At 45.3% G+C, this 24,106-nt stretch overlaps 1 protein-coding gene across 1 annotated transcript in view; it reads left to right on the forward strand.

Annotated features, from left to right (window-relative positions):
- FAT3 (FAT atypical cadherin 3) overlaps positions 1-24,106 on the forward strand; it is a 707,842-nt gene that overhangs the window by 655,802 nt on the left and 27,934 nt on the right. The window contains exons 19-22 of the mRNA XM_030883783.2: positions 1,412-2,210; positions 13,308-13,442; positions 15,452-15,609; positions 22,950-23,418. Of these exons, the coding sequence (XP_030739643.2) occupies positions 1,412-2,210; positions 13,308-13,442; positions 15,452-15,609; positions 22,950-23,418 (1,561 nt within the window). The remainder of the gene's footprint in view (positions 1-1,411; positions 2,211-13,307; positions 13,443-15,451; positions 15,610-22,949; positions 23,419-24,106) is intronic.

Genomic DNA, 24,106 nt, shown 5'->3' on the forward strand with positions numbered 1-24,106 from the left:
GAGTGGGCAACCTCTGGCCTATAGAGTCCAAACTCATCACTGTCTTTTTTTTTTTTTGTGGTACGTGGGTCTCTCACTGTTGTGGCCTCTCCCGTTGCGGAGCACAGGCTCCAGACGCACAGGCTCAGCGGCCATGGCTCACGGGCCCAGCCGCAGCATGTGGGATCCTCCCGGACCGGGGCACGAACCCGCGTCCCCTGCATCGGCAGGCAGACTCTCAACCACTGCGCCGCCAGGGAAGCCCCATCACTGTCTTTTGAGGCCATACACAGTTTCACTTCAAGTTCAACCTAATTTGCTAAATTTATCTCTTCTTACATGAATTTTCCATTTCAGCATCTCCGGTTCATATAATTCATTTTTAAAAGCATATGGTGATGGTAATAATAAAAATGACAACATTACATTAACTCTCACATACTAAGTACTTCTATGAGTCAAGCCTGTGCTAAGTACGTTGCAATCACTGTGTCTGTTAATCCCCGCAGTACAAGAATCCTGTGAGGTAGATATGACTATTTTATTCAAATTAAAGATACAGAAATTGAAGCTCGAAGAAGTTAAGTGACTTACTCCAGGCCAGACACATAGAGGCAGGGCCAAGATTCAAACTCAGGTCTCTGTGATGAGCAAGCCTGTGCTTTTCTACTGCCTTCTACAAACAAGGACACATCTCCTCAGATGGTACCTGGCCTGCAAGGTCCTTTGCAGCCCCACATCTCGAGATACCCGCCCTGGGGACCCAGCCCCTGAGAATCTGCCCTTCTCAGAAGTCCTACAACACTGACTACCTTCACATTGCACATGGCAGGTTCTCAGTAATGATCTGTTTCAGGGTAGTGGTTCTGTCAATTCTTATGTAAAGAAGGAAGTCAAAATGGGTTTTTTCAGGCTACCTATTTTGCCCTTCAGTGTACCATCTTTATTCTAAACCCTGATATTGTGTACTTCTCACTTTAAATAACGTTTTTTCTTAAATGTGCAGAAAAATGCTGTCTGGTCCAATCAAAAGCAAAGAAGCCAAAGAGAACAAAGATTTCTCCTACAAGTGGGAATGCCACTTTATGGGGTTCCCCTGTGGCTTCTGTCCAAAATTAAAACAAGGCCAGCCTGTTGTGGGCATGCTGGATCCTATAGCACCCTCTGTTCTCCCTCCCAATTCACCCCCATGGCTTTACTGTGTTCACACATTTTATTGTCCATAACAGAGTGTACATATGGGGACCCCAGGTGATAAATCACTCCTCTTACTTAAATGCACATCCTCAGCATTTTGCAGAATAGTGGCAGGGGATGGAGGAAGAAGCAAACATGGTTAAAGGAACAGACATCTTCAGAGTTTTGTTGATCTTTTTTTAATTATTATTTTTTTTTCTTACTTCCTTGGCTTTCTCCCTCTTGGTTGTTTTAGGCAAAAGACTCAGGCAAACCTCAGCAAGTTTCTCACTCCTACATCCGCGTGCGGGTCATCGAGGAAAGCATCCACAAGCCCACAGCCATCCCCCTGGAAATTTTCATTGTCACCATGGAGGACGACTTTCCTGGTGGGGTCATTGGGAAGATCCATGCCACAGATCAAGATGTGTATGATGTCCTCACATTCGCCCTGAAATCGGAGCAGAAAAGCTTGTTCAAGGTGAACAGTCATGATGGGAAAATCATCGCCCTAGGAGGCCTGGACAGCGGGAAGTACATCCTGAACGTGTCAGTGAGTGATGGCCGTTTCCAGGTGCCCATCGACGTGGTCGTGCATGTGGAGCAGCTGGTGCACGAGATGCTGCAGAACACCGTCACCATCCGCTTCGAGAACGTATCCCCCGAGGATTTTGTGGGGCTGCACATGCACGGGTTCCGGCGCACCCTGCGGAACGCGGTCCTCACCCAGAAGCAGGACAGCCTGCATATCATCAGCATCCAGCCCGTGGCGGGCACCCATGAGCTGGACATGCTGTTCGCGGTGGAGACGCCCAACAGTGAGTTCTACAAGCCGGCCTACCTGATCCAGAAGCTGTCCAATGCCAGGAGACATCTGGAGAACGTCATGCGCATCTCAGCCATCCTGGAGAAGAACTGCTCCGGGCTGGATTGCCAGGAGCAGCACTGCGAGCAAGGCTTGTCGCTGGATTCCCACGCGCTCATGACCTACAGCACAGCTCGCATCAGCTTCGTGTGCCCGCGTTTCTACAGGAACGTGCGCTGCACCTGTAACGGTGAGTGCGGTTCGGAGGGTGCCCTCCCCAGTCCTGAGCTTTCAGAGGTGGCCTGGATTACCATCCTGGCATGCATGCATTCGTTCATTCACTCATTGGACAAAATATTTACTGCCCGCCATGTCTTGCACATTGTAAATAGTGCTGCAGTGAACACTGGGGTGCGTGTGTCTTTTCAGATTAGAGTTTTTGTCTTTTCTGGATATACGGCCAGGAGTGGGATTGCTGGATCATACGGTAACTCTATTTTTAGTTTTTTAAGGAACCTCCATACTGTTCTCCACGGTGGCTGCACTAAGTATCGTATGATATCACCTACATGTGGAATCCAAACACAAATTATATGAACGAACTTATTTACAAAACAGAAATTGACTCTCAGTCATAGAAAACAAACTTATGGTTATCAAAGGGGCAAGGTGGAGGGTATATGTTAGGAGTATGGGATTAACAGATAACAATACTATATGTAAAATAAACAATAAGCACCTACTGTATAGCACAGGGCGCTATATTCAATATCTTGTAATAACCTATAATGGAAAAGAATCTGAAAAAGAATATATATATATATATATATATATAGAACTGAATAACTTTGCTGTACACCTGAAGCTAACACGTCACTGTAAATCAACTATATTTCAATGTGAAAAAAAAAAAAAGTAGGAATTAGACGTGTGATAACAGGTAGGGGAGGGACAGCATTCCAGTGGAGGGGCTGTTTGTATGAGGCTTAGGGGCAAGACAGCAACCTACAATGAGGGGATTGAAAGAGATTTCCAGTGATGACAAAGGAGACTTGTGAGTCGGCCCAGTGATCACAGAAGAGCCATTAGCTAGGGTGACGTTCTAGAAATTATCTCAAAGCAGTGGGAGCCATTGGCTCATTTGACGGGGGAGAAGTGACAGAATCAGGTCTGTATTTCATGAAGAGCCTGCTGGCTGCAGAGGTGAATGGGTTAGACGGGGCCGGGCCAGAGGCAGGGAAACAAGTTCAGAAGCTATCGCAGAGGGGAAAGGCAGCTGGATTTGCTTCAGTGAAAAACAGGGGCCAGATATTCCGGAGCACAGTCAAGGGGTGGATTCAGCCCTCAGAGCGGCAGAGATGGAATGGTTTGTATTTGTCGACGTAACTAGAGTCTCTGAACCTTGACCTTCCCTGGTCAGAGGCCATAGCTGCACAGAGTCGCATGACCACAGTGGTCAGCAAGAAACCTTGCTCTCTCCCTCTTTTTCTCTCTCTGACATATGGCACCATAAATTCACTGCCCTCTTCGAAGAAAATTGCACCTGGAGTTTTTCTAGCCAGTGAAAACTTGGCCTAAAGGTACTGTGGCCAGAAGAGAAGCCATTTATAAAACATCCTTTAGGTAATTGAGGACAGGAAGGGCCCCTGCCCTCTTCCCTTGTAGAAAGTTTTGTGTTGCACTTTGGAGAATGAGTTCATCAGAGGAAGGCCCCAGAGATCACAGCTCCCTCGAGAGACCTTTTGATGACCTCCAAGCAGCCTAGAAGAGTGCTGGCCACTCACTTCGTGGTCCCCAGTGAATTCTGTTTGTGTTTTCATCACGTAGATGCAGTGATATCCAAACTGTTGAATATGTAAATTAGCTCCAAAGTAGCTCCAAAGGAACTCCAAGCATGTGTGCTAGGTGTAATGCATTTCTGGCAGAAGCCACCAACATGCAGGATTTATGAATGCCGGTCGTCCAGACCCTACCCATATTTCCTTTGTAGGCAAACTGATTTATGCACTAGAGCCTTCCTGCAGTGATTCACAGCAGGGTTCAAAAGAGGTTCGAGACAGGACAGTGCAGACTCTGCAGGAGAAACTAAACCAGCTAATTAATCCTTGTGCTCTGGGAACTCATTTCATTCAGTAGAAAACTGTGGTACCGGCAATGTCCTAGGCACTGCAGATTCAAAGTGAAAAAAGACACAGTCCCTGCTCTTAGGAGCTGGCTATTGTGAACTCAGCTGTTGCAAGTACCTGTTGGCATTAATGGTGTTATAAGGAATGCTGGGGAGGAAAAAGGACAGAGTCCCTATCGTGGCCAGAGGAAAGCTTTCTGTGACACTTAGGCACCAGAGACCACCTATATTCTAAGTTTTGAGGGATGAGTATGAGTTCTTCAAGAAGAGACAAGGGGAGGGCAGGCTTAGCAGTTTTCTTCAAAGCAGGGATTTAGATTTTGTTGGAGAGAGGGGTCTTGCTCTGCATTTTGCATGAGACACTGATGTTTTAAATGCAGTGAGTTTCAAGGTGGTATCCTGGCCCAGGGCTCCTGTCCTCGAGTCCCCATAAATCTTTCCACTCCCGGGAAACCCAGAATGCTGGAAGTTTTTGCCATTCAGCCCCGAGACGTCCCAAGAGGAGGCTTTCTCGGTTTAAAAAGTGAGCATTTCCTGAACAAGAACTCTGTGCAGACTCGCCTCACTTCTCAGCCCCTTTGCACCTTTAAGTCCCTCTTGTAATTAAGCTGCAAAATAAAATACTGGATGTTAGTGGTAAAAGCACCTCAGAACATCATCTGGCCCAATCCCCATCTTCAGCAGCTGATATACGATAATCTCCCTTTTATAAATATGGTAGCTGCCTGCCTTGCCCAGGGCCATACGGCTGGTGAGAAGGGCATGCTGATTCAATAAAGGTTCATCTTGGGCCCTTGTTTTATTCCCTGCATCTTAAGAACAGGAACTCTTCCATTTTTTATAGGATTCATAACCCCAGTGCTATGTACTCTATAAGAATATTCAAATAACCCCATTTTTCCTGACTGATCACCAACCTCATAGACCCATGGCAGAACAGCAGGGGATTTCAGACTCCACTATGCCTGTGGCTTACTAGAAATGCCCACTACTGAGACCCACACTCAAATATAGCAGGAGGTTTTGGGTGGAGCCTGGGAACCACTATATATGTAGCCTGGGTGATTCTAATTCTGGCGAGTTTGGTGAGGAAACCAAACTCTAAGAAATCTCACATCAACATAAAATAGAAACAATTTCCTCTGGGTTCAGAGGGCAAACTCTTAATTATCATAGTAATGGCTCTCTCGGTTTTTCTGAAGTATCCTCGTAAATAAAAATACAGTGAAGAACTGTTAAGGAAAGCATTAATCATTTTAGACATTTGCTCATTTATTGGAAAGGAGAGGTAATTGAAGTCAGTAAATGCCCCCAGGCCCCCAAACACACACACATACACACACACACACGCACACCCAGTACTGCTGCTTGTCTGTTTATCCTAGAAGGTTGACAGATACAATAAATGGACTTTTCCACCACTTGGTGGAATAATTAGGATGATAAATAGAGGTAGCTGCCCATTCTGGGCTGTGTAGTAATATTTATACAGACTTGGCCTCAATATTCTACCCTCCTCCCAACTTCCAACCCATCTTTCTCTCGTGCAGACTTTTGGGTCAAATTAACATCATTTACATCTTAAACCAAAATGCTGAGTTGCTTTGACAAAATGCAAACAGGCTTGAAATTTAGTGCCAAAGAGCCTCATTATATTCCAGCCCCCACAAAGCATCACGTTTGAACAAAAGTTTGAGAGCTACAGAGAGAGTTCTGAGGTCGTGCGGTGGCTCCTGGTAAACTTTAGATGTTCGGTGAACTTTGGCACTTGGGTAAGAAAGCCCGACACCAACCTAAACGATGGGGAATGATAAAGGCCCTTGAGCTCCTCTGCGGAAGCCAGAGGACAGAGCATTGGGGCAGCCCATGGGGCAGTGATGATTGTCCATTTTGGAAAATTTTCATTGATTTTTCAAAAGTCTAATCTAGAAATATATCAAAAAGGAGACGCTTTGTCCAAGAGAATGGACTCGCCACGAGACCATCAGAGTTTAAGACCAATGTGTTTATGAGAATGTTAGTGGAAGTGGATGCCTGACTTGTCTAGTCCTGGTTCAGATATGGAACCCAGACTAGAAACTGGAGCTCCAGTAAAACGCGTGGAGCGTCTGCCATGGGTGAGCTCTGTGCTGGCAGGGCTGAGGGTGACAGCAGCCGTGCCCTCAGCCAGTGGTGTATGATGCCACTGTGAGGGTTTGCAGGGCAGGGAGAAGAACACTGAGGGTGATGCCACCTGCACTAGGTCTGAAAGGATGCCTAGAATTAGGTAGGTGATGGGGAGGGAGTGCTCAAGCCTGAGGAGCATTAGAGCCAAGGAATAGAGGCGACAAACCGTGTGCAGTGCAGTGCACAGATAAAGGCAGGGACAAACATAGCAACTAACATTTAGTGAGCAGTGACCTGTTACTGTCCTGTGTTTCACACAGGTGTCATTGCATTTAACCCTCATCATAACCCTAAAGGGTAGGTATCATTAACTTTCCTCAAAAGCTAAGGAAACTTGGACTTGGAAAGGTCAGTTGACTTGCTCAAGGTCACAAACTTAGTAAGGGTCAAGCTAGGATTCACACCTGGCAGTCCTAACCACTGTACCCTATCACCTCTGCACAGATGTGAAAGGAACTTGAAATTCACCCAGTCCAACCTCCCACCCACTACAGACATCCTGTTCACTGTACTCCTGGCACAATAATTCAGCCAAGGTTTGAACCCCAGTCGGGGCAATCACTACCTCACAAGATGGACCTAACACAACTTCTCTCTTCTAGGGCACCAAAATCCACCTCCTTGTGATGTCACCCAGCTCCACCATTTAGAGCCACACAGAACCCGAGCTGTCTAACCTCTCCTGTACAAGATGCCCTCCAGTCATCTAAGGATAGTTTTTAGGACCCCTTGAATCTCTTTTTCTAGACAAACAACAGAAGTTCCTTTGCTCCTTGGCTGTGAAAAATAGGAGCTAGAAGGGGTTGTAATTCCTGTAGTTGGGGCACAGAATAAGCATAAAGGAAGGAATCCTCTGTCCTACTTGAAGGAGTCCATGAAAGGCGTTGGAAGCAATGAATAGTCCTGGGAAGGTATTTTGAGCAGAGAGAGAGTGAAGAGAAAAGCCCAGGGATTCGGGGCACCCTTTCATTTGCTCACTCACTCAACAGTGAATTAAATACTTTTCCAAGCCCTAGGCGGGCTGCTGGAGACACAGTGGTGAGTGAGGCTAACATGGTCCCCATTCTCATGGACCAAGAACCGGCATCATGTACTGAGCGAACAACAGGGAGCTCAGTTGGATTGAGTTGGATGGTGGGGAGTCTGGACAGTCCTGGAAAAATATGGTAAGACAGGTAAAAGGAGCCTGTGAGAGGCAGCCACAGTGATGTACTTCTCATAAGCACAATAAAATAAAATTTTGAACGCTTCTGCAAGGCAGTAAGACACTTAAAACTTAGCCTTGATGAGTTTTTAAAAAACATAAAACAGGGCTTCCCTGGTGGCGCAGTGGTTGAGAGTCCGCCTGCCGATGCAGGGGACACGGGTTCATGCCCTGGTCCGGGAAGATCCCACATGCCGTGGAGCAGCTGGGCCCGTGAGCCATGGCCGCTGAGCCTGCGCGTCCAGAGCCTGTGCTCCGCAACAGGAGAGGCCACAACAGTGAGAGGCCCGCGGACCGCAAAAAAAAAAAAACAACCTGAGATTGGGTTTGCACTTGGGCTGGGGATTGTTAATGCTAATTCTCAAAGGACAGAGCCCATTGTCCCAACCCCAGGGATTCTGAATAATTTAGTGTTATCTCCGAATCTTAACCAGATTCCCCCTAAAAACTGGAAAGTTTTTATTTCTCATTCACAACAGATATGTCTCTGCAGATCCCTGATCTCCAGCATGCATGAGTCCTGGAAGTGCCAGGAGAGGTTTGGAGGTACCCAGTGTGGAGGTGATACCAGCTTCTCACCATGTGGATAACCCCTTATATATTCCATCCACACACAGCTGCCCCAGAGAGGATATGTTGGATGAAACTGTACTCAGCCTTTAGCAGAATCATCCAGAAAATATGGTGGAGCCAAGCAAACACCAATCAACATGATTCTGTGCTTCTGGGAGAACCACAAGAAACCACTTCAAAGCCAAGGGACCTTAGGAGAATGTGTTTTAAAACTTCATGCAGGCCAGGAGTTAAGAAGGAAGCTTATTGACTTATGTGGCATTGGCCGAGACGTGGCATCTTGGCAAAGCATGCGAACTCAGGGTGTAGGATGTTTACCATCAGTCATTAGATTCTCAGTATAATGAGGCAGTGATATAAATCAAGAGGTTGAATAAGCTCAAAGTGCCAGCAATAATAGTCACAGCTAAATACTGATGTATTAGCTAAAGGCATAGACTTAACGCTGGGAGCTGTGGGAATTCTGGGGAGATAAGGAGAGGAGAGTCATACATAGGGAAGTAAGACCCTTTTAAAACCACGGGAGGATCACCTTCCTCCTCCCTGCAGGTTCCAAAGCTCTGAGCTTCTGCTCAAGTGAATTGTATATTGTCAGCTCTGTAGAAAGTGACCTAAATTTCCAACCGAGCGAAGTTTCAGGGGTGGGAAACCTTGTGATGAATGGCCACATCATGGGCACATTTCTCCTGGTAGAGAGACTTTGTGAAAAGAATACCTCCGCCCGAGATAAGCTTGTGGAGGGGCTAACCCAGCTGCACATGGCCTGTGACGCTGATTAATAAAAAGCTCCTCCCGTGCACACAGTATTTCATATCATCTGTCAGTTTACAAATCGTGAATCTGACCCAGAAAGAACAGCAAGAAAAGGATTACACTGGAGTTTAGATCTCTGCCATATTGTCAGCCTAGTGTCTCCAGTGTGGGGACATTGTAGTAATTTGTTTTTATTCTAATTTTTTTTCTTTACAAGTTGCTTGCACATACATTAGCCCATCTAACGCTCACAACTCTATGAAGAATCATTATCCTCATTTTTCACAAAAGAAAAGCAAGATCCAGAGAAGTCAAGTGACTTGTTCAGAGCCACACAGGAAATACGTTGAATAACTAGTCAGGGCCAAAATCCAGGGCTGCTGCTTGTCAATGCCGCACCCTTTCCTATTACAGTGCCCCACCTTCCAGAGGGGACCTAGGGATGGGAAACAGAGATTTCTCTGCCTGCTTTATGCTCTGACAATTGCTAAAAACATCTGATCCTTCTGCCCTGCCCTGACTCACCACAAATGGTGTCAGTGGGTTTGATAAAGTGGGACCTTTCTCCCTTCATGCTCACTCTGGCACCAAACTGATGGATGCCTGGAGATGCAGATCATGAAGGTCTAGAGCCTGCATTCCCCCCAAGCTGTCACTGATCACAGAACAAGTTAATTAAACCTGGATTATTTAACGACAGTTAATAAGATAAACTTCCTCCCAGAAGCCAATGGGAGCAGACACTGTTGTCCCTTAACGGTTGTACAGGAGTGGATGAGGCACTTTCTTCCGCCAGAGAGAGGGTCTTTAAGACTCCTAACGATAGCAGGTATGAGTGCTTCTCTGCAAAGGGGATGATGTGAGCATATGTTTTCTAAAAACAAGTTAACCCCTCAACACCCATTGAAAGCATACTGGATTCTATGTTGCTGGAAACTTTACGGCTTTGGCTGGGAAGAGGGTTGTTATCCCCAGGAAAGTGTCCCAAAGACCCAGGCCTGGGTACATCGGAGGTCAAAGGACACACGGCATTGTTCAGGGTTGGCGTATGAGGGTCAAGTCCCTCTCACGATAAATAATTTCAGAAAGGACCTAATTTCTTATCATAGTTGAAGAGAGGGGAGAACTACAGTATCGCATGTGGGGAGTATTTGGTTTGGGGAAACCTGTTTTTCAGTAACCAGAAGTCTTTCTCGACTTGGAGAAGACTGCATTTCGTGCACATGCTCACATCTGTCCCCAGCTAAGGAGCATGTTACATTTACACTGACGTCCAGACTCTAATCTGCCTTCATACTTCCTTGAGCCACAAGAGAGCAGACGGTGAACAGAGCAAACTGACAGCAGCCGCTGGAGCCAGAACGTTTACGGCTACTCCCGTCCCGGGCCGGGAGGCAGGGAGGAGGCCCCCTAGGATTTTTAAACCATGGAGAGACAGATCGCTTGCCAGAACTGTCCCTTCTGCCTTAGGAAACCTATTAAAAAGAAAAGGAAGGAAAAATAACCTATCAAAGTCAATGACTGCTGGAATGAATAGAAATATACATTATTATATGTTTAATATTTATATTAATTTAGAATGCACTTATTATAATGTATTAAAATATTTTCTATCTGTCTTCCAGCTAGAGTTTTTATAAGGGGAGCTGGATCTAATGCAATTCATTAATTTAATGAATTTAACTATATGGGTTCTATGGTTATGACATAAGGAAAGAAGAAGAAAAAGAACTGTGAATTTGAACTCCAGTTACTGATCTAAGTGACTTTGTGCTTTAACCCCATATAAGCGATATGGGTGATAAAGTGAGAAGCCCAATGCTAACTACCAGGGCAGGACTGGTGGTAAAAGGAAAGGCCAAAACATGTGAATAAAAGGGAGAAGTACTCAAATGCTGTGTTTATTCTGAAATACAGTGTTTAGCCTTTATTATATGCACTTACGGCTGGGTTTTTTAAAAATTTTTCTTAAATTTTTATTATTATTATTTTTTTACCATAACTCCTGGCAGGAGAAAATAGCTTTGCTATCATGGGTTTGAAATTATCTAGTCCTCTTTTCCCCTTTCAAACAGAGGCTTTGAAACTGCATTATTGATAATGCAAGTTTTCTAAGCAACGTAGCCATTGCATTAGGGCAAAAAAGACTCTGAATGTAGTATATGTAGCTGTATCTCAGAAACAAACACAGACACTTATAGAAAGGATATCCTTTGGCCGGCTAAACTAGGACATGGGAAGAGGCACGTCCACAGAATGGAAAGGAACAGACTTCTTAAATACATAAATTACTGTTCCCATGTCTAACTGGAAATTAATGCCCAGGTAATTTAGAGTTACATCCATTTGATGGGATGAATTCTGTGATTCATTTATGCTCATTGCTACCCCCCTGTGGCGTGGTTCCATTTTTGAGGCCATGCTAACTAGTCAACAGGTAGGAGCCACCCAGGAGTTTGCAGGCCTCAGAAACGGAAATGAATCCAATCATGGAGACCGCACAGAGTAGGCTGGGAGAGTTGTGAACTTACCGTAAGTAAACATTAACACGTGCATGCGGTCAAGCCACTAACGATGGTAGATTCATTCCCAAGAAACACAGTTCCTTGCTACTCAAAAGAGCTCATCCTTCAAGCCAGAGTTTTTAAAATGCTTTCTTCCTCTGCAAGGACTTCTGACGTTCTCCCAGAAAACACAATTGTTCCTTCTCTAGGGCTTCCCTTGCACTCACATACCTCTCGCAATGCAGTTACTTTATTGTACTGTAATCATGTGTTTGTGTGTGTGTTGTTTCCTGTGGGGAGGAAGAGATGGGACCTTTTTTTTTTCATCTTTATATGTCCAGGCCTATTACCTCGCTGGCCCTAAAATTTTTGTTGTTGTTGGATGAATGCATCAAAAATTCCAAAACTGGTTATCAAAAGCCTCTTGAAGGGACCTCCCTGGTGGTCCAGTGTAAAGACTTCGCACTTCCACTTCAGGGGGCACGGGTTTGATCCCTTGTCAGGGAACTAAGATCCCGCATGCCACACGGTGTGGCCAAAAAAATTAAAAAATTAAAAATTAAAAAAAAAAATCTGGTATCAAAAGCCACTTGAAACAGATCATAAGGTGGCTGAACAGCTGTTTTAGGTTCTATAAATATTGATAAATACATGGCAGGAATAAAGATTTCTTGGAATGAAATGAGGAAGATGTATTTCAGGGCACTCAGGTCTTTTAGAACCATTTGTGAAGACCAGTCCGAATTTTCAGTTAAAAATCCCTTCATCTTCTAAGACTTTGTAAGCTGGGTCATTGCCAAGAGTATCTTTTATGGCTGAGCTCTCAACCAGTGGAAAATAAGATTTATGAACTCTGAGTTTGCTAGTGCTATACTTACGTCTCTCCCCTCCAGGATTACAGTTCCTAAAATGTTTATGTGTAGTTAGCATTAAATGTCTGCTTTCTCCTGGGCAAAGAAATGACTGTATAATGGAATGATATGCTTAATGAGGAGGAAAGAGTTGCTATAGAAAGGAAGATGAGAATGGGCCGGATCTTGCTGAGGAAAGATGCTGCTGAGGCCCAGTGTGTTCCTGGTTCACAGAGAAAAGGTGCTTCTTTGGTCCACTGCTAACCCAGCTGTGAGTTGTTTTCAATTTGTGTCTTCTTTTCTACAGTCCTTTTACCACCTAAACTCTCGCCTAATTACAGTTGAAATACCCAAGACCTTTGGAAAGTGCGTTTTCTTTGGTGGACCCATAGTTGCCGTCACCACAGTTCTGAAAAACTCCCTTGGGTCCTGAATTCCACCTTAATCAGATAATCTGCCTTCCAGAATTTTCTTTCTGAGGAATTAACCTTTCATCTCACTGTGCTATGAACATTGAACAGGTGAAAAGGAAGCCTTCCTTTGCCGAGGAAAATTCTGCTATGTTTGATTAGCCAGCAGGGCACATTTACAGCTAATCAATACAATAGCAGGGAGCAGAAGGGATTAGGAAACGATGCGAGCTGTGCTTTCACAATCTAGAATGAGTCATACTTTTCTTTAGAAAAGTCTTTTTTTCCCTCAATCTGAAAACAACAGCTGACGTCTTGTGAAGTCTACCTAAGATTTTCAGGGCTCCAGGCAAGGAGCATAGAAGAAGTCTAAACTCAAGTGATGCATTCAAATGGCCCCCAGTATGCAGGAGCCCCATCCAATAAAGACTACCAGAGCCCACGTGGTATGATCTTTCTTCACCAGAAGTTGGCCCAGTCACAACCTTAGCATATTTTAGCCTAAACAGAGGAGCTCCATTGACTCTTTGCCCCCAACGTACTTCACTCTGGCAGTGAGCTTTTGGCAGATGCAGGGATGTTTGATGGGCACCCACACCGGGTGAAGCTCACGCAGGCATTCCTGCTTCTGGGCGGCCATTTTGTCTCTCAGCTCAGAGCCTATAGAGCCCAGCTCTTGACCCATTCCTGTGCTTCCTGGACTTCCTGGAGTGTAGAGTGATTGCCTTTCTACTGATCATGTGTGTTCCCCTCTGTCACAGGAGGACTGTGCCCAGGGTCCAACGATCCTTGCGTGGAGAAGCCGTGTCCAGGGGACATGCAGTGCGTCGGTTACGAAGCCAGCAGGAGACCGTTCCTCTGCCAGTGTCCACCGGGGAAGCTCGGAGAGTGCTCAGGTGCAGAGCGGGGCAGGGTGACGAGGGTCTAAATTCACATTCTGTCTGCATGCAACGTTTTCCTTCCGCATGGACCCCAGCTAGCCTCCCCCCTCAAATACTTGAGATTTATTACAGCTGCAGCCTGTGCTCAGGAAACATGCAATGCCTGTGGGCTCCTTATATGATGGGAAGTCACAGCATGTGTTTCAGTCATGTCACATGGATGTTAAGGGTGTGAAATTATGGAAAATAGAAGGCTGTTGGTTAGGCAGAGGAGTCGGAGTATCTGTGGCATGGCCTTTGATGTTCAGAGCCTCCACCTTTCAACAGAAGGTAAAGCTGAGCCAGTTCAGTTGACCTTCTGTATGGTAAGTCCAGCCTAGATCAAGAGACTCTCCACTGCACATGTACAAATAACTGCGTGTTCCCAAAAGGTGAGGGAGGTGCTCACCTCTGTTTCTTAAAGAAAGAAAAAAAATCAGTATTTGTGTTACCTCAATCCAAATGATCCTCCATTTCTGCTTATCACTCGACTTCAGTACTTCTTTTGATTCACATATGCTCTACCACTTCTTTCCTCTAGAAAGAGTCCTGTCCATTCTTGGTACCAATAGAACCCTTTTTTTGGTAGAAGATGTATTTCAAATATAGGCACACTGATACCAATTTTGGAATCCAAGAAATATTTATTGAGTGATGATTATAATAGCCATTATAATGGGAATAAATACACCTAGTATTTGCAAGGCACTTGTTAAGCACTGGGTTCTAGAAACTCAGCCTTTGCAAAGACAAGCACCGTTCTTAAAAATGGAAGTCAAAGCTCTTTCAGAGTTGACTTCGAGAATGGAGCTGCCCCTGAACTGAAGAGATCACCCGCATACTTGCCTTTGAAGGCTTCTAAGGCTTAGACTTAAAAGATATTTATGCTGACCTCACCCCAACACACCTGCTGTGTACACAGCAGGTGGGTCTGCAGGGTGACAGTAAGGCCAAGTCTCCTAACTTCAGGTGTCCCTTTCCGCCCTTCTCCCTTCTCCTTTCCATATGGAAAACTCTTCATAATCCACGATTATCATCCATTTGGCATATTTCCACACTTTCCACCCTTCCCCCCCCCCCCAGCCAGAGGGCTTTTCAGCCATTACTTTGCTTGTTAAAACATAAAGATGGAGACAATAAAAAAAGAGAAGGTTAACTCAGAATTGGGTGATGTGGGTGCAACTAAAGATTCTAGGAAGGGGAGCCTTGAAATTGATGGTCAAAAGGCAGAGCTGTGACTGCACAAGACATGAACTTCCTTTATATCATTATCCTTATCAACATTTGTGCAAATGACCTAAGTTGTCTGTTCTGCATTAGGATACTTGGGGAATATGGATATTCTTTTTTTTTTTCTTTTTTTTTTTTGCGGTACGCGGGCCTCTCACTGTTGTGGCCTCTCCCATTGCGGAGCACAGGCTCCGGACGCGCAGGCTCAGCGGCCATGGCTCATGGGCCCAGCCGCTCCGCGGCATGTGGGATCCTCCCGGACCGGGGCACGAACCCGCGTCCCCTGCATCGGCAGGCAGACTCTCAACCACTGTGCCCCCAGGGAAGCCCTGGATATTCTTTGAGAATGGTTTTGTCTTTCCCTTGTTTCATAGCATTGAAAATTCTTAAATATCTAAGTGATGAGGGTGGGCATACAGGGATGTCTTTTAATAGTGCTAATTTTAAAAAATAAGAATTGGGAATTTAGTGACACTAAGAAAATTCAGGTTAGAGAATATACCAAGTTGTCCTTGACATGAGAGAACTAAGATTTTTCAGCATCTGACTAGTAATTTTTTTTTTTCACTTTGAAATTAGAGTGTGACCTGAAATGGAGAAACAGTTTTTAATCCAAAATGGTTTCTCCTCAGTGGCTTCCCTAACTTCCCATGGTCTTTCATCCACTTGCTTGGTAGTTGTTGGGTGGTTTCATGTGTCCCCGCTCGTTTCTGGATGTTAAAAGTATCTATATCTCCTCGTCATGGTCTTTTCAGGGCACACTTCTCTCAGCTTTGCTGGAAACAGTTACATCAAATACCGGCTTTCTGAAAATAGCAAAGAAGAGGACTTTAAACTGGCCCTGCGTCTGCGAACACTGCAAAGCAATGGGATTATAATGTACACCAGAGCAAATCCCTGCATCATTCTGAAGGTAATGAAAATAGGTTATCTTTTCCCGCTGTCAGTTCTCATGTTAGTATTTTGGCTCTTGGATTGGGGTCTGAAATCATTTTGTCTTTTAAGTTCAGAAACCAGAAGCCGGCTTTAGGGCCAGGGGAGCAGCAGCAGAAGTGGGAAGTGTGCCAACACCCCATTTCCTTCCGTACATTCAGCTTCAAAATTAGCTCTTCGGAGACTGGGGCACCTCTCTCTGGAGTAGTTTCAAGAGCCGGCCTCCTCTGAGTTGTAATCACTCAACAGTTCGTTAGAATGTGTTTTCTGATCAATTCCACGGCAGGGTGGTCCTTTCAAAAGACTGACTGTATCCTCTCCTACCACACGGGTCTATCCCCAATGACCCCTGAGGGTCACTTGTGTTCTCGCTCAGGGAAGAAGCTGGACATCTGGGCTGTAGAAGATTCCATAGGCCCTCTTATGGCCCAATTTTTAAAACATGCCCAGCCTCAGAAACCCTCCAAAGGCACCAGATTTTCTTTAGAGCAGGGTGTCCCCAAGCCCTGGGCCGTGGCCGGGTACCAGTCTGCGGCCTGTTAGGAACCGGGCTGCACAGCAGGAGGTGAGCGGCAGGCGGGTGAGCTAAACTTTACCTGGCGCGCCCCATCGCTCCCCATGGCTCCCCATCGCTCGTGTTACCGCCTGAGCCATCCCCCGCATCTCTCCAATTACCGACTGAACCATCCCCCCATCACTCGCGTTACCGCCTGAAACACCCTCCCGCCCATCGCTCGCGTTACCGCCTGAACCATCCTCCCCATCGCTCCAATTACCGCCTGAACCACCCTCCCCCCATCACTTGCATTACCGCCTGAACCATTCCCCCCCATCGCTCGCATTACCTCCTGAACCATCCCCCAATCGCTCGCATTACCTCCTGAACCATCTCCCCAACCCTAACCCCACCCCAGCCTGTCTGCGGAAAAATCGTCTTCCACGAAACTGGTCCCTGGTGCCAAAAAGGTTGGGGACCACTGCTTTAGAGCAAGTCTGGCATTTGTAGTCAGGTCAGAGCTTCTGGTCCCTTCATGAAAACAACAATAATACTAACAGCGTGACATGCCTCATTTGATTTGTGTCATAAAGCTAATATAATAAATGTGTTATATATATATATATGATCAGCCCCATTTGATCAAGGAGCATATAGAAGTTCAGAGAGGTTAAGTTATTTACCCAAAGTTGTACAGCTAATAAGTGGCAGGCCTGGACCTGACTTCCAGTGTCTCTCACACCATGCTCTTTATCTCAATGCTCTCCCCAGCTCTCAGTTTTGTAACTATAACTCATTTCATCCAGAATCACATCTAGGCATCTGTAGACAGGATTAAGCCTTCCAGGATGAGAGGAGAAGGGAAAAGTAGGAGGAAGACATGTTTAATTGAACGTTATTCTCACCAGGCTGCTATGCCAGCCCACCGTAAGTGTGTTCAGAGACGGGTGAAGTCTGTCCAGTAGGAGATACCCATCCAAGTGGAAATGGCTAGCGATTTTCTCCTTCCTACTGTTCTGTCACTAAGCTTAACTGGGATCATGGTGGGCTTTTTTAGCTTCTGTTCTTTGATTGCTAGGTCACATCCAAGTTGATTAGATGACCCAGGCTTTAATCCTGGAGGGAGGAAAGTATGTAGAACGTTAAATGCCTGTGGCTTCTCCTACCACATAGACCTTTATGTACCTCCTTCTTGTACTGCCAGGTATTACTTGGTGTCCAGAGGGAGTGAGCACAGAGCTGGAGTTTAAAGTTGGCCATTTTCATGGGCAATCTCCCAATACCCTGACTCATTCAACTCAGAGAATCATTTCAGCTCTGTTAGGAAAGCAGTGTTTTCAAAAGAAAACAAGCTAAACGCTCTGGATGCACAGTTTTAGAAAACAATGAATTCCAACCAGACCTTCATGGTGGAAAAATATAAATTCAAAAACCTAAGTTCTGTCTTTTTAACCTCCTAGCCTGTGAAGCAACCTGCCTAGGGTCCTTAGCTCACTTTCTAACTAGCCCTGAGCAGTGGGGTTTGTATAATTACTGGGAAGGTGCTCTGCCCATTCAGACGTACCAGCCCCCAGGGGCTGCGCCTGGGTGTCGCTGACCTCGCACCTCTCCCCTTCAAGCTTCAGTAAGGCTTGTTGCTGAACGTCCTTAGGAGGCCAATACTTTCTATTAGCAATTCTCTTAAATGGCATTGAATTTGAAAGAGAACAAAAATATTGGACGTGAATGGCTCGATCCTAAAGTGGAGGTTGCCATTTGACACTTCACTGGCAAGTGTCTAAAACGTGCAAAACCCTGGAGATGGGAAAGAAGAATAATTAAACCTTTTAGTCAGCGCTAGCTCCTAAGGTATATTGTATTTCGTGAAACAAGCGTGTTTCTGAAAGTTGTGTCAACTGAATCTCTATAAATGGAATTCTAATAAACTAGGGATGGTTGCTATTTGAAGGAACCCTTCCCTTCGTCCCTCTGTGATGCGAATGCTCACCCCCCATCTGTCTGTTCTGTAAGTTTGCTTTTCATATGTCGGCTTTGCCCAAAGCAGGACAGAGCTGTACTGAACTACTGCAAATACTTTCCTACAGTTGCCAGGAATATCCACTTAGGGGATTTGAATCTGTTTGCTTAACATTTTCAGCCTCATGCAAGATTTAATTTCATTGGCTTTAGGCACAGTATGTGCCTTGCACTTTGGTTCAGTGACTACGCTGAAATGCTTTGTTTAAACTGCACCTCTTGGTTGTTTATATTTTCCCGGTTAAAGCACATTCCCTAAAAAGTACTTAAGACGATCTGTGGGGTGAAGGGCACCCCTTCAAGACAGTTGAAGAACTGCACGGAGACCTCGGGAAGTGAACATTCTCATGGACGAGGAGCAACGCTGTCTTCTAGCAGCAGTAGAGGCGCTCGTTCTTCCGTTCATCATTGATACCCTGTCTTCTTCCAAAAGAGATTCCAGGCTTACCATAAAAACTCAAATGCAATAAAATCAAAGCACCATTAAGATGAAAGCAAGGATAGGTAAAATAGGGGAAGGGGATTAGGAGGTACAAACTTCCGGTTATAAGTCATGAGGATGTAATGTACAGTGTAGGGAATGTAGTCATTAATATTGTAGTAACTTTGTATGGCAACAGATGGTAGCCAGACTTATCGCTGATGATCATTTTGTAATGTATCAAAATATCGAATCATGTGGCACATCTGATAAGTCAATTATACTTGAATTTTAAATAAGATGAAAACAAAAGGTTAAGACTCAACCAATGAAATAGGGACGGACAGAATATCGTCATTGAAAAATCTAGACCAGGGGTTAGTTGAACACAAGCCATAACTCTGAGTTTCCTGGCAGCCAAAGTCAGGATGAAAATGGTGGGATAGATGCTGTGGCTGTCCTCGAACCTATAAAAGAAACATGTCAGATCACCAGGAGAGACACAAGTAACTTTTTCCCTATGTTAGTCTCTCAGGTGCAATATTATAGCAGAAGCACAAGAAGTACTTGCTTGTTAATCTAGAAATATCACATTTGATCTTTGGGGAAAGTTATAGATGAAACATGACTTCATTTTGATGATTCTCAGACATGGCTAGTTAAGACCCCAGGACTAAGAGGAAGATAGTCAAGGAAAGCTCATTTGGTTTATAGAACAGTCCACTTGGAAGAGCCAGATCCTTGCAACACAGATCAGAAGAGTAACAAGGAAGACCTCACAAGATTCCAGAGTTTCAAGGATATATGAAAGCTATCACTGAGAAGTGAGCTAACTTATAATTACACGTTATAGTAATAATGAAATACCTAAGAGTTTATGAAGTACTTTCACGTACATATATTTTTATTCTCACTCTCCTGTGCATAGATGTGAGTGCCTACTTTTTCGCCTGTGAGGAAACTGAGATTCAGAGAGAATCATTGACTTGCCTAAACCAATCAGTAGTGGACCTGGCCCTCTGGCAGTGGCAAACAGGTCAGGAGTACAGCAGTGTTTATCAAAAGAAGAGATTTGAAGGAATGAGATTTATTCACTCACGTATTCATTCAAAGTGTATTTTTTGAGCATCTACTGTATGCCAGATAGCTATTCATGGCTGCCTTAAAAATAGGTTTTCAAGAAGTTCGCTTTTCAAAGAATATTTAATGACCCCCTTAAAAGTTTTATCATGATGGTGCATTTGCTAGAGCTACGCATGAACAATCTGAAGCAGTAAGACTTATGCCATAATTCATACTTTTTACTCAAAATCGTACTTTCCTACAAGATGACTTCTTACAGCTCTGATAGCTTGTCTCCCAAGCTCCAGGCCACAGAAGATCCAGGTTAAAGCACATCACTGATTTCAGACAACCCTGAACACCTGCATATTTCGTAACAGTAGGGCCACACTCTGAATTATGCATTTCATTGAACACATTGCCTACGTGCCTCTGCCCCCTCCCCCGTCCCCCGCACATCATTCAGATCCTCGCTGTAGACTTTTCTTACAGCTTCATGCACACCTCAGTTTCTATTAAAATAGCTTGCCCTCTGCTTTGAGAAAGCTTTGTCCTCTTAAAAGAGAGATCCTTTAAAACTGGATAAACCCTATTCTGAAGACAGAAATACTAAGTATGATCGGCACATAATTTTCCAAGATGAGAGGACTCAGATATGAAAGTGTTCTTTCCTCTCCCTGGCATAATATACTTGTGAAATGGCCAAACATTAACTTTTTGCAAGGTAGCTTTTGGCATCCACATTCTTGTTTGTCATCTAGACAAGGCTTATAATTCCAAACTTCTAGAATTTTGAAGGTATGGATCATTTTTGTTTTCAAAAGCCTGAGGCTCATGTAAGCATCTGGCTTTCTATTCATTCAGCGGTGTTGCCGCTCTTATTATTTTCAACAGGAAAGAAAAAGGGAAACTTAACCATGCTCGGTGTTACCATGGGAGAATTTTATGTTCCTTAGTGATAGAATGTCGATGTATGTGAGGCTGTCAGAGCCACATCAGTTCTCCTGGATGAGTTTGTAACTTGGTTATTATCCCAAGAGGTAGGGCGTTAGGGAGGGGAATGGACCAAGTAATATATTAATTGAATACATCCTTTTCCAAACCTTAGATGAACTGCACCCTCACCACAAGATTTTCCTCGATAGACTGGGGACCCCACTCTGTAGCCACTGAGCAGAACAGCAGATGGACTGTGCCAGGGGCAGGTAGTCCCTAAAGTCACATTTGATCATTTGATTACTTACACTGAAATAAAGATACGGATATTATCCAGGAGTTGTCACTGAGCAAGTATTCTGGCATGATTTACAATATTCATTCAGTCCATTTTGTTGAACAACAACAGAAAAAATGACAAAGGCAACAGCAAAGATTACACACGAAAGGTCTCTGAAAAGAAAATTAAAATTTGTCTGCAGTCTTTTCACATTCGTACATTTGCATTACAGAGCGCAGGATGTATGTACTAACTGTGAATGAGGGGCTGACCGTGCTGCAGTGGACACAGTCAGTCTCCTTGTAAAATAAGTCACAGCTTTCCATAGAAGGAGTCTCAAACCCAGAGGGGCCAACCGATGCTCTCCAAGGGACCTGGATGATACATGACAAAGCCAGAATTAGATTTCTCATTTCTAAATTCCCAAGGCTCTGCCTGGTTCACAGAGCCCCCTGCCTTTCATATACACACATTTATGTGGCATAAACTTTACATGCAGGAAGAGAGGGTGACAGCAAATTCATAGAGCCATAGGGGCAGTCATGAGAGACCCTAAGAATTAGTTGTCTGCGGAAGACACTGAAGCGTAGAAAAATACCCCATTTGTGAGGGTGGGTGAGGTTGTGATCATTCCTAACAGATCTATCAGTAGCCAAACACATTTTGGAAAGACTGGTTCAGTTTATTTCTATGAATTCACTTGACATTTGTACCTCCTTGGCACTTAGTGCCTGGAAGGTCTGTCTTCCCTCCCCTTCTGTCCCTTCCCCTCTCTTTTTCCACAAGTTCATGTTCTCTACCCAGGTTTTCACATAGGACTATACATAGATCCTAAGTAAAGGCCAGCTGCCCTGGCGTGACTGAGACACTGGCCTCCACAAGATCCAGGGACAAAGACCAGAAAAGTAGCTTCTGTTTCACAGTTTTCTAGCTGTGAATTCCTTCAGGGACCAATAACAATTTGTTGACTAGACATGGGTCCAGCCCTCAATCCCTGGATCCTCAAACCATCTTGCATTTCTGAGAAATGCAGATGACGGTGGACGACAGAGGATTCAAAGGCCAGCCTGTGTCCTCGGCAACAGTTGAACCTGGGTCTCCATAGAGGACCAGTACCTGCCCAACAGCTTTCAACTCGCCAGCATCCTTTAGTAGCACGCTTTCCTGATTTTGGTGTTCCTCTGGGGTCAGGCTGCTGAGGGTGGGGGGACTTGGATGCCCTCTCTGCACCAGTGCAATAAAAAAAGCAGGCAAGTCTCTGCTGTAGCTGACCCCAGATCAGGGTCTGGAAGTATTTACAAGGTGTAAAGAGTTAACCAGATCCTTCTGGAGTTCCAGAGGTCATCAAATAAACATACATTCTTAGCAAATGGCCAAGCCCTGAGCACTTTGTGAGATAATCTTAACCTAAATGATGAGCAGCGGTCCTGAAGAACTGTTTTAAGCAGATGGCTAGTGTTTAATAGGAGGGTTTTTACATCTTAAATATGTATGATGCTACGAAGTAAGAAATCTACCTGGCCTCTTTCTCTCCCCTACAGCACAGTCACACAAACTTACCTGGGGAGTATATATGTATTTCTGTGCTGATCTGATTAATAGCCATCTCCCTCACTCAAATATAAGCCCCATGAGGGCAGACCACTTTTGCTAACAGTGGTCCCCATAGCACCTAGCACATTGCTTAGCACATAGTAGATGTTCAATAAATATTCATAATTAATATTAATGAGTCCACAGAAATCATTCCTGTGCTGGTAGTAACTAGGAAGGGCGCAGAGAATAAACAGACTCCCTAAACAAGAAATAGCTGTGAATTTTTAAAGGATGAAGACGGAAAGAATAGGAGCATTCTTAAATATGTAAGTGTGGCTTTCTGAACCTGTGGTCATATTGCTAAATACAAGAAGCTTTGTGAAATATCAGGCATGCATTTGCACGGCATATAATGAGGAGGGAGAGTTACTATTAAAAATCAAACCACAGCAGATTTATGGCTGGATCAAAAGCGTTGTCCATTCTAAAGCCCAGGCTGGTTGGGAACAGGGTGTCCAGGAACTTATTGCCAGATGCATATTAAAAAGCGCTGCGGTGTTCGTTCCCGCACAGATCGTGGACGGCAAGCTGTGGTTCCAGCTGGACTGCGGCAGCGGCCCCGGAATCTTGGGCATCTCGGGCCGCGCTGTCAACGACGGGAGCTGGCACTCGGTCTTCCTGGAGCTCAACCGCAATTTCACGAGCCTGTCCCTGGACGACAGCTACGTGGAGCGGCGCAGGGCGCCCCTCTACTTCCAGACGCTGAGCACCGAGAGTTCCATCTACTTCGGGGCCCTGGTGCAGGCGGATAACATCCGCAGCCTGACCGACACGCGGGTCACGCAGGTGCTGAGCGGCTTCCAGGGCTGCCTGGACTCCGTGGTGCTGAATAACAACGAACTGCCGCTGCAGAACAAGCGCAGCAGCTTCGCCGAGGTGGTGGGCCTGACCGAGCTGAAGCTGGGCTGCGTGCTCTACCCTGACGCCTGCGAGCGCAGCCCCTGCCAGCACGGAGGCAGCTGCGCCGGACTGCCCTCCGGGGGTGAGTGTGCCTGCACCCTGGGCACCCTGCCCCTGCCAGGAGGGGGTGGGGGGAGTTGGGGGGGGGTAGGGGCGGTGGGGGGCAGACCTGAAGGGGGACTCGCTGTCACAAGCATGACCAACCCAAGTGCTCTCCCAGAGAGGTGTATGCACCCATAATGCTGGCCCAGCTTCTTAATCCCCTTTAAGGAAGTCACAAAGCTTGACAATTACAGGAACGTCCAGTTTAGCCAATCCGTTTGCAGCATCCCACAGGCGCAGTGAGCTGGCTGCAGGAGCCCAGAAGATGCTGGCACGGCTGCCCCCTTCCCTGCCCACTCCACACCCTTCCAGGCCTCAGCAGCCTGGAGGAATAGGATCTCCTTTTAAGTATCTGCCCCTTTGGACCACTTGCAAGTCACTGCAGAACAATGGGTAGCACTCTGAGTTATGGCATCCATGCACTATCCTTTCACAGGTAGCCATATAATTCTACTAGAAGCTAAAGGATGTGTAGGGTGAACCCACCACCCCAGAAATAGAAGTGTAGTGGACATGTTTTAGAGCATGCTTTTAAAACGTGTGTATTACAAGTAAGTCTAGGGACAACTCTATGAAGGATTAGAAAGTCGAGAATAAGGAGAGGGCAATTTACATGAAATATCAGGACAAACCAGTCAGTGAGGGCAATGATACTTTACCCCTGTAAA

This window comes from Globicephala melas, chromosome 8 (genome assembly GCF_963455315.2).
Source record: "Globicephala melas chromosome 8, mGloMel1.2, whole genome shotgun sequence".
In the NCBI taxonomy this organism is placed as follows: domain Eukaryota; kingdom Metazoa; phylum Chordata; class Mammalia; order Artiodactyla; family Delphinidae; genus Globicephala; species Globicephala melas.